The 10,791-nt window shown below is 45.6% G+C and overlaps 1 protein-coding gene and 1 pseudogene across 1 annotated transcript; both read right to left on the bottom strand.

Moving 5' to 3' along the window:
• Positions 1-956: 956 nt before the first annotated feature.
• Positions 957-4,126, bottom strand: LOC147119323 (uncharacterized). The gene is made up of 2 exons (XM_085984073.1): positions 3,364-4,126; positions 957-977 (listed from the first exon to the last, which is right to left on the bottom strand). The coding sequence occupies exons 1-2, from the start codon at positions 4,003-4,005 to the stop codon at positions 957-959; spliced, it is 663 nt and encodes a 220-aa protein (XP_085840199.1). The 5' UTR covers positions 4,006-4,126.
• A 1,673-nt stretch (positions 4,127-5,799) lies between these two features.
• On the bottom strand, positions 5,800-9,216 carry LOC147119322 (uncharacterized; annotated as a pseudogene).
• Positions 9,217-10,791: the final 1,575 nt, after the last annotated feature.

Below are 10,791 nucleotides of genomic sequence, written 5' to 3'. Positions count from 1 at the left end.
TGCACTACCCCAACTGCATAACGGGAGTCAGTATAGATATTGACGCTTTGATCTTTAGCCAAAATACAGGCTCTGGTTAATGCATATAGTTCAGCTGCTTGTGCAGATGTGCCAGGTGGCAACGCATAAGCTTCCAATAATTCATGAGGAGTCACCACCGCATAACCTGCTAATAGTTGATCATCATTAGGTCGATGCGAAGAACCATCCGTGAAGAGGATCAAGTCAGGATTATCAATAGGATCACTTAGCAAATCTGGCCTGGGTGTAGTGGTGGCTTCAACAGTTAACAAGCAGTCGTGTTCTGGTTCACCTGGATGTTCTGTTGGTATTGGCACAAAGGTCGCCGGGTTGATAGCTGGTGATCGCTGGTAGGTATAATTAGAGTGTGACAAGAGGATTATCTCATACCCAGTCCTTCTTGCCGCCGTAAAGTGCTGAGTAGCTGCCGAATTTAATAATAGCAGCACTGCGTGGGGAACAATTACCACACAAGGGTGATCAAGCACAATAGGGATGGATTTTTCCACTATTGTGGCGGTTGCAGCAACGGCTCATAAGCAGGCTGGCATGCCTCTCACTATGGCTGGTAAGGCTACAGAGTAATATGCTACAGGCCTTTTTCCTCCCCCATGTTCTTGTGCCAGTACTCCTGTTGCAAAGCCTTCTCTTTCATTGACGTATAACTGAAAAGGCTTATTATACTTAGGTAGTCCTAACGCAGGAGCACTGACCAAAGCATTTTTAAGATCACTGAATGCCTTATCTCGTTCTGGTGTCCATTCAACTATGGGGGGCTCTGTCTGCAGCGTAGCTGATCGTAAGACCGCATCCATTTCTCTGTAGTCATATATCCCTTGTCTACAATAACCCACCATTCCCAGAAACGACAAAATGTCCTACTTTGTTCGCGGGATCAGCACTTTATCCACTGCCCTTAATCTTTCCAGTCCCAATCATCGCTGTCCATACTCCAACTGAAAACCCAAATACTGGACGGATGTTTGGCAAAACTGCAACTTCTCGGAGGACACCCTGTGTCCCCTGCTAGCCAGATGCTGGAGCAATTTTATAGTATCTTCTTGGCAGTCTGGCCCCGTTCGGGAGGCAACCAAAAGGTCATCTGCGTACTGGATTAAGGTGGACTGATCCGATAACTGACATTCCTCCAAGTCATTTTTAACCGCTGCCGCATACACCGCAGGACTTTCAGTATACCCCTGGGGCAACCTGGTCCAGGTATATTGCTGATTTTTATAAGTAAAGGCAAACAGATATTGACTGTCCTTATGCAGTGGTATGGAGAAGAAAGCAGAACACAAATCGATAACCGAAAAGGTAGTTGCATCAGCTGGTATAGAGGAGAGGATGATGTTGGTATCTGGCACCAAGGGAGCAATGAGAATGACTATTTTATTGATCGCCCGGAGATCTTGCACAAAACGCCAGTCATTTGGTCTTCCTACTTTCGGGATGGGCAAAATAGGAGTATTGCAGGGGCTCTGTGTTTTGACTAAAACCCCTTGCTGCAGTAAAGAATGTATTACCGCTGCTATTCCTTCCTCGGCCTCTGGGGCCAGGCGGTACTGCTTTAGACAGGGCAAAACAGCATTCTTCTGTAGCTGGACCCTATGTTCAGGTGCCGAATGCACCTTTCCCACATGATTCTTGTGCTTTGCCCATAATTCAGAAGGTACTTTAGTCAATGCCCATGGTAACAATTGCAGATTTTCCTTAGGGGGCTGCTGTCTTTCAAAAATAGTATCCCATTCTTTTCTTAACCAGCGAATTTTTCCCTCTGTTTCATTAAAGAATTCTATCTCCACCTTTCCAGCTTGAATTGGCAACGTGATGGAATAGACTGGCTTGTGGTGTTGTATTCTTTTTATCATCTCCCCCACTTCCTTCGCCTTAGCCGGGGCTCTGGCTGCTATAGTCAGGTGGGGTTCGGATGTGTGATGCATCCTAAATCTTTCTTTTTGTTCGTGTGTAAGGTGAACCAACATTCCCAGGCCTTTATCTCCAAAGAATAAATAAGGTGAAATCTGCAGCAATTCTGGCTGGTTTAGGTATGAGCAAACCAATTCTTGATAATTGGGTGTTTCTTTATGCGTGTACCATGCCGTACAATGGGTCCGTTTCTTTTCTCTACTGGTTTCAATTAGATATTGTAAATACTGCCCCTGAGGATCTTCCAATTCCTGCAAGGCTTGGTATACATTTTTTACCAATTGGCCATAAGGATTGCTATTCAGCTGCCAGCAGTACAAAATGGGGGCTCCTTCTACTTGCTTTTCCTCTATCATTAAATTCATTAGCTGATGAGTTTGTATTTGAGGCAGTTCCATGAACATGCCGTCTCGAGTGCAGTATATAACTGCTCCCAATTTACATAAAGCCTGTCTTCCCAACATAGGGAGAGGGGCGGTCTGAGAAATTATGAGGGTGTCTGTGACGGATTGCCCGTGCACTTGAATTTCGGTAGGTTTGGAGAGGGGTTCTAACATAGGGATATCGGCTACTCCCATGCTTACAACGTTAAATTGACTGGCGGGTATACCCACGGAGGGGGGTACAGAGGACATTGTTGCACCGGTATCGACCAGAAGGTCCAAATGGCTATTTCCTATCCATATTTACCAGAGCAGTAACTACGTCCGCCCAGGGCTGAGTCTGCCAATTTAGATTAATCATTTTAAAGGCTTGAGCTTGAAAGGGTAACATGCAGTTTAGCAGTGTTTGTACTGCCAAAGGTCCATTGTCTGCTAACGGAACTCCCGCATGTTCCTCCCACTTGCTTTTAAATCGAGCTACAAAATCAGGAATTGTCTCCTCCTTTCTTTGCAGACATCGAGTAACTTCTCCTATGCCACTATGCTTCTTGGCTCCTCTCATTATAGCCTCTTTACCTCTATGTTCTAACCAGTGAGCAAAAGACTCATTTCCCTGGTCCAGTTGTACATCATCTTGTCGCCAATCTCCATTTTCTCCCGGGGGAACAGCAAATCCGTCCCTTAGGGTCGACCATGAGGACCCATACGCACATTTTAGCAGCATTAGCACATCCCCAGGAAGAGGGCTGTAAATGGTACATATTTGTTCTAGCCAATTATGAAAGGCAGTGGGCTTCTTTAAGGGGTCTGGTGCCTCAGCTATCATAGCTCTAGCTTCCGCTGGGGACCATGGTTTTAACACTGCCACCTCTCCTATCATGACTCGAGGAAGTTGATGGGTAGTAGTGTCAGGTTGTGTTTGTGACCTAGTTGTAGGTCCGTCACGTGAGGGTAGGTCCTGTACATTACTACCAGGCAGTGCAGCAGCTCCTGCTCCGAGTGCCTCTGCTGGAGGAGGAGGTTCACTTACAGGTTCATCTGCGGGTGGGGGTGGATTGTATGGAGGCGGCGCCGGAAATCGTGCCGGTTGCTGTCTTAGAGCAGCCGCTATCATTAGTAAATTATTTAACTCTTCCCCCATCTCAACCGGATCTCCCGCTGGGGTTCGGGGATACATTCCCACAACAGGAGCCTTAGGCAGCACCTCTTCCTTTTTCTGACTAGCCTCTGCCTCTTCCTGTTTCCCCTTCTTCTTTGGGGGTTGGTGTCTTTTTGCTACTTCCATCCACCTAGCAAAGCAACATAACATATAGGGGGTGTCCCACTCAGGATCCCCTCCTTCATTTCTAGTAATTTCTTCCCATTCTTTTATTAAAGGTATTTTAAAACTTCCCCCATAAGGCCAATCTCCACCCGACCATCCATACAGATCACTACTAAAAGTTACCGCATACCGATCGTCTCCTGTTTCTTTTATTACAGTATCGGCTGGCGATCCCGGTGGAACGATGGGATCTCCTACCTTTTTTCGATGTTGCACGAGCTTTTTTATTCTGTCATTCGTTCTTTTACATATCTTGATTTTACCATTTGCAGCCTCCTGTTCTACCTTGCCTCTGGCTCCTTTCTTGGCAGGCTCGGACGAATCCGCTCGACTGCCGTTATTTCCCATCTTCTCCTTACTCCTGTAACTTAGTTTTAAACTTACTGGTTATACAACCGCGGGTTATTTTATATACACAAAATACAATGAGCGCTCACCGGTTTTTCCGTCCGCGAGTCTCGAAGTCAACCCTTTATTTTCTTTGTAGCTACTTAATTCGGTGCCATAGTCTTTTCTCTCTTCTCAGCAGTCTTGCCTCAGCCTGACGGGCTTCTTGGCTCAGCATGAGTTACCGGCCGGATAACTAGGCAACCGCGCGCCGTCCCCCTTTCAGCTGGGACGCGTTAGGTGCTCTCCCCCTTTCAGCTGGGAGGCACCAGGCACTTTCCTTTTATTTTTAGGAGAGTCCCTTTTAAAATTTCCTTTGTCTAATTGGAGCCTAAGCGGGCCAAGTGATATACAAGGTCGACGCTATACCCAACTTAGACCTTCTTAGTTCTTTTAGATCCCGTTGTTAGGGATCCTGCACGACTACGCCAAATTCTGTCGAGGAAATTAACTATCAGACGGAGACTTCGAAGTTCGCTTTAGGAATTTATTACGTGATATCACGGAGAGTCTGCAGCAGTCCCTACTGCCCACCAGCACTCTAAATTACTAATGTACAGCGCTCATAGTTATACAGCAAGGTAAACAACTTCAGGTTATTAGCTTACATTACATTTCAACATAAGGTTTCATAGGTTCCATTGTTCTCAAGAAACAGATTAACATGTTCACATTTTATCACCAGATGTCCTAAGCGAAAAGGTCAGCTTGACTTCATTATGGCAGTCAGCAGTTCTTTTAGTTTTAACTAGTTTAGTGTCCTTTGTTCAATTAGTAAAGTGGTCAAGTATCCCAGCATGCCTTAATGTTTAATACGTTTTCTCCCACACTCCAGCACTTTCCCCACTACCGATGTCAGGCTTACTGGTCTATAATTCCCCGCTTTTTCTCTACCACCTTTTTTGAATAGTGGGGTAACATTAGCTACCCTCCAATCCATGGGTACCGTTCCAGAGTCTATCGAGTTCTGGAAGATGACCAGCAATGCATCTACTATCTCTAGGGCCACTTCCTTAAGTACTACATTATTGACCTGGCCCTGCCCAAACCATAACCACAAGGATATCTGTCATTGTTCTGACGTGACCACAAGGCTGTGTCACTATCACACACACACACCGTTTCCTTCTTTCACATCTCCACACACAGATCATCTCTTTACACATCCCCTTCCATCCTCAATCAACATCATTGAGAAATAGATTATCTGGTCAATACCACATTGCTGTTTGTGGGAGCTTGCTGTGCACAAATTTCCTACATTAGAACAGTGACTACACTTCAAAAGTACTTCCTTGTCTGTAAATCACTTTGGGACGTCCTGAGGTTGTGAAAGGTGCGATAGAAATACAAGCCTTTTTCCTTGGATAACAGCAATAGTTACACTGGGATAAATCTTCAGTCATTTTCTATTACAGGCTCTCTGGACGGTGTGGGGAGCTGGGACTTGAGAGTAACTGAAGGTGTTAGAACTGAGATAATCTGGAGTTAGAGAGGAGAAAAGTCCCCAAAATGGAACAGTCGGTAACAGGACATCAATTAGTCTCCTCTTACCTTGGAGGAAAGAAATACTCGACGCTGTGTATTTGATGTTTATCCAGAATATTAAACTCCAGCCCAGTTACAGGAGGTATTCTCATCAGCAGAAAGAAACCCCACCTGTCAGAATGGACATGGTTCAGTCTTGGGTGTGATTAACAGCAGAAATAACAGCAGAATCCAACCCCTGCAGTCACTTGTGAACTCGCTGGTGTTTTAGCAGGTGGGATGACTGAGTGAATCCCTTCCCACACACGGTGCAGGAGAACGGCCTCTCCCCGGTGTGAACTCGCTGGTATCTCAGCAGGGTGGATGAATCAATGAATCCCTTCCCACACTCAGAGCAGGTGAACGGTCTCTCCCCAGTGTGAGCTCGCTGGTGTGTCAACAGGTGGAATGAATTAGTAAATCCCTTCCCACACACGGAGCAGGTGAACGGCTCTCCCCAGTATGAGAGTGTTGGTGTGTTAGCAGATCTCTTGTGCTTTTAAAGCTCTTCTCACACTCAGAACATTTGAAAGGTCTCTTTTCAGTGCGAACAAGCTTGTGTTTAGTGAGGTTGGTTAATCAAGCAAATAGCTTCCCACACATGGAGCAGGTGAACGGCCTCTCTCCAGTGTGAAGTCGTTGGTGTTTCAGCAGGTTGGATGACTGAGTGAATCCCTTCCCACACACGGAGCAGGTGAACGGCCTCTCCTCAGTGTGAACTCGCTGGTGTCTCAGCAGGGTGGATGAATCAATGAATCCCTTCCCACACACTGAGCAGGTGAACGACCTCTCCCCAGTGTGAACTCGCTGGTGTGTCAGCAGGTGGGATGTATTAGTGAATCCCTTCCCACACACGGAGCAAGTGAATGGCCTCTCCCCAGTGTGAGTGTGTTGGTGTGTCAGCAGATCTCTTGTGCTTTTAAAGCTCTTCCCACACGCAGAACATTTGAAAGGTCTCTTTTCAGTGTGAACAAGTTGGTGCTCAGTTAGGTTGGCTAATCGAGCAAATCCCTTCCCACACACAGTGCAGGTGAATGGCCTCTCCCCAGTGTGAACTCGCTGGTGTCTCACCAGGTGGGATGACTGTGTGAATCCCTTCCCACACTCAAAGCAGGTGAACGGCCTCTCCCCAGTGTGACTGCGCCGATGAGTTTCCAGCTGGGATGGGGAGCTGAATCCCTTCTCACAGTCCCTACATTTCCATGGTTTCTCCCCAGGGCAGATGTCCTTGTCTCTCTCCAGGTTGGACGATCAGTTGAAGCCTCGTCCACACACACAACACGTGTACGGTTTCTCCCCAATGTGAACGGTGCGATGTTTTTTCAGGCTGTGTAACAGGTTAAAGCTCTTTCCACAGTCAGTGCACTGGAGCACTCTCACTCGGGTGTGGGTGTCTCGGTGCTTTTCCAGTCACACTGATGTTTGAAACCTTTTCTCACAAACAGAACAGACAAACATTTCTCCTTCCACATTCAAAGGCCGATGATATTCAGGTCCTCACAGAAATCACAGAAACCCCACAGTGCAGATAGAGGCCATTTCGGCCCATCGAGCCTGCACCGACACATATCCCACCCGATCCCCGTAACCCCTACACCAACACATATCCCACCCTATCCCCGTAACCCCACGTATTTAATCCCCCCTAACACTAAGGGTCAATTTATCATAGCCAATCAACCTAACCCGCACATCTTTGGACTGTGGGAGGAAACCGGAGCGCCCGGAGAAAACCCACGCAAACACGGGGAGAATGTGCAAACTCCACACAGACAGTCACCCGAGGCCGGATTCGAACCCGGGTCCCTGGCGCTGTGAGGCAACAGTGCTAACCACTATGCCACCGCGCTGCCCTGATGAATTGAGTGACTCTGTTAGATCTTGATGTGATGTTTGATTTGAATTGATGTTTGATGTGATGTTTGAGTTGAGTTTGTTGATGTTTGAGGTGATGTTTGGTTTGAGTTTCCTGTCTGTAAATCCTCCCCTTCTAATAACCTGTAAAAGGATTTTACAGAAGTCATCACTGTAAGTACAGGATAGAAATTCAGAACAGACAATTCTAGTTTCTATGGAACATTCTTTCCTCTCTTGTTCCCCCAAACATGTGGTCCAATCAAACTAAAAGAAGCCAAAATGAGCAACAAAGTCCCTCCAAAAGCAAAGCGAACCTTCCCAACTAAACCAGAATGTTGTTGCCAGTGTCTGAGAGATACTCTGTACCCTGAGGTACCCACCGGTCGAGGAAGGTATCAAGTGAACTGGTGGACACGGCCTGCTCCCTCTCCAGGGCCACCTGGGCAGGGACAAGACCACAGGAGAGAGGCAGGCAGCCAGAGCGACCCCCCCCCCATGAGCCCCGCCCATCCTGGACCTACAAATTGCTGTTTTCGCCAGGCTCAAGAGCAGGTCCAGGAGAAGATCGTCTGACTTACCCACCCCCCTCCACACCGGGCGGGCAAAGATCAGGAGCGTGGGGCTAAAGTGTAACCAAGAGTTGAGGAGCAGCCCCTTCAGGTAACTATACAGGGGCTGCAACCTCTCACACTGAATATATACACGGCCCGTGGACTCCTCTAGGCCGCAAACATCACATGCGGCCTGGGAGTGGGTGAAGGTGAACAGAAAGCAGAGAGTCGGGATAAATGGGTAATTTTCCGGTTGGCAAACGGTGACTAGTGGCGTGCCACAGGGATCGGTGCTGGGACCTCAGCTATTTACAATCTACATTAATGACTTGGATGAAGGGACCGAGAGTAATGTAGCCACGTTTGCTGATGATACTAAGATGATCTCATTGAATGGCGGAGCAGGCTCGAGGGGCCGAATGGCCTACTCCTGCTCCTATCTTCTATGCTTCGTTGCACCGCCTCCAAGGCAAGTATATCATTCCTTAGATAAGGAGACCAAAACTGTGCACAGTACTCCAGGTGTGGTCTCACCCAGGCCCTGTACAATTGTAGCAAGACTTCCTTATTCTTATACTCCAACCCCCTTGCAATAAAGGCCAACATGCCATTTGCCTTCCTTATTGCTTGCTGTATCTGCATGCTAGCTTTCTGTCTTTCTTGCACAAGGACACCCAAATCTCTCTGAACACCAACATTTGAAAGTTTCTCACCATTTAAAAAATAATCTGTTTTTCTATTCTTCCTACCAAAGTGAATAATCTCACATTTCCCTACATTATACTCCATCTGCCACCTTACTGCCCACTCACTTAGTCTATCTATATCCCTTTGCAGAGTCTTTGTGTTCTCCTCACAGCTTACTGTTCCATCTAGCTTTGTATCATCAGCAAACTTGGATACATTACACTCGGTCCCTTCATCTAGGTCATTAATATAGATTGTAAATAGCTGAGGCCCCAACACTGATCCTTGCGGCACCCCACTAGTTACAGCCTGTCAACTTGAAAAAGACCTGTTTATCCCTACCCTCTGTTTTCTGTCTGTTAACCAATCCACTATCCATGCTACTATATTACCCCCAACCCCATGAGCCCTAATCTTGTGTAATAACCTTTTATGTGGCACCTTATTGAATGCCTTTTGGAAATCCAAATATACTACCTCCACTGGTTCCCCTTTATCTACTCTGCTAGTTACGTCCTCTTACCCTATTAGACACTTGGTTCCCCACCATTTTTGGTATACGTTTTGTGTTTTCTACTGTGAAGACAGAAACAAAATATTTGTTTAACGTTTCTGCCATTTCCTTATTCCCCATAATAATTTCTCCTGTCTCAGCCTCTAAGGGACCAACGTTTACTTTTGCTACTCTTTTCCTTTTTACATACTTGTAGAAGCTCTTACAATCTGCTTTTATATTTCTTGCTAGTTTTTTCTCATGTTCTATTTTTTCCCTTTTTATCAATTTTTTGGTCAACCTTTGCTGGTTTCTGAAACTCTCCCAATCCTCAGGCTTATTATTATTCTTTGCAACATTATAAGCTTCTTCTTTCAATCTAATGCTATCCTTAACTTCTTTAGTTAGCCACGGTTGGATTGCTTTTCCCCTGGAGCTTTTGTTTCTCAATGGAATGTATTTTTGTTGAGAATTATGAAATATTTCTTTAAATGCTAGCCACTGCTTATCTACCACCATACCTTTTAATCTATTTTTCCAATCTACCTTAGCCAACCCTCATACCTATGTAATTGGCTTTATTTAAGTTTAAGACTCTAGTTTCGGACTTAGGCAAGTCACTCTCAAAATTAACGTGAAATTCTATCATATTATGATCACTCTGCCCCAGAGGATCCTTTACTATGAGATTGTTAATTAACCCTGTCTCATTACACAATACAAAATCTAATATAGCCTGTTCCCTTGTTGGTTCCATGGCATATTGTTCTAGGAAACTGTCCAAATGCATTCCATGAACTCGTCCTCCAGATTACCTTTGCCAATTTGATTTGTCCAGTCTATATGAAGATTAAAGTCCCCCAAGATTATTGCATTACCTTTTTTGCAAGCTCCTACTATTTCTTTATTAATTTTCTGTCCAATGGTATAGCTACTGTTAGGGGGCCTATATACTACTCCTACCAGTGTGTTCTGCCCCTTGTTACTCCTTATCTCCACTCATACTGATTCTACTTCCTGATCTTCTGAGCTGAGATCCTTTCTCGCTACTGTCCTTATGTCATCCTTTATTACCAGGGCTACTCCCCCCTCCTTTTCCATTCTGTCTGTCTTTTCAAAACGTCAAGTGCCCTGGAACATTTAGTTCCCAACCTTAGCCACCTTGCAACCATGTCTCTGTAATGGTTATTAGATCCAACCCATTTATCTCTATTTGTGCCACTAGTTTGTCTACCTTGCAAACATTTAAAGATCACATGGATGAACTACAGAATTTGTTCATCCCTGTTTGGCATAAAAATAAAACAAGAAAGGCGACTCAACCATGGCTAACAAAGGAAATTAGGGATAGCATAAGATCCAAGGAGAGGACATATAAATTGGCTAGAAAAAGCAGCAAACCTGAGGATTGGGAGCAGTTTAGGATTCAGCAGAGGACAAAGGGATTAATTAAGAGGGGGGAAATAGAGTATGAGAGTAAGCTTCTAGGGAACCTAAAAACTGACTGTAAAAGCTTCTATAGATATGTGAAACATAGAAACATAGAAGATAGGAGCAGGAGTAGGCCATTCGGCCCTTCGAGCCTGCTCCGCCATTCAATGAGATCATGGCTGATCATCCAAATTCAGTACC

This window comes from Somniosus microcephalus, chromosome 4 (assembly GCF_052327205.1).
Source record: "Somniosus microcephalus isolate GS21.2 chromosome 4, FLI_Smic_1.0, whole genome shotgun sequence".
Taxonomy (NCBI): Eukaryota; Metazoa; Chordata; class Chondrichthyes; order Squaliformes; family Somniosidae; genus Somniosus; species Somniosus microcephalus.
Note: the sequence above shows the minus strand (reverse complement) of the source record. Positions and strands in the feature narration are given on the sequence as shown.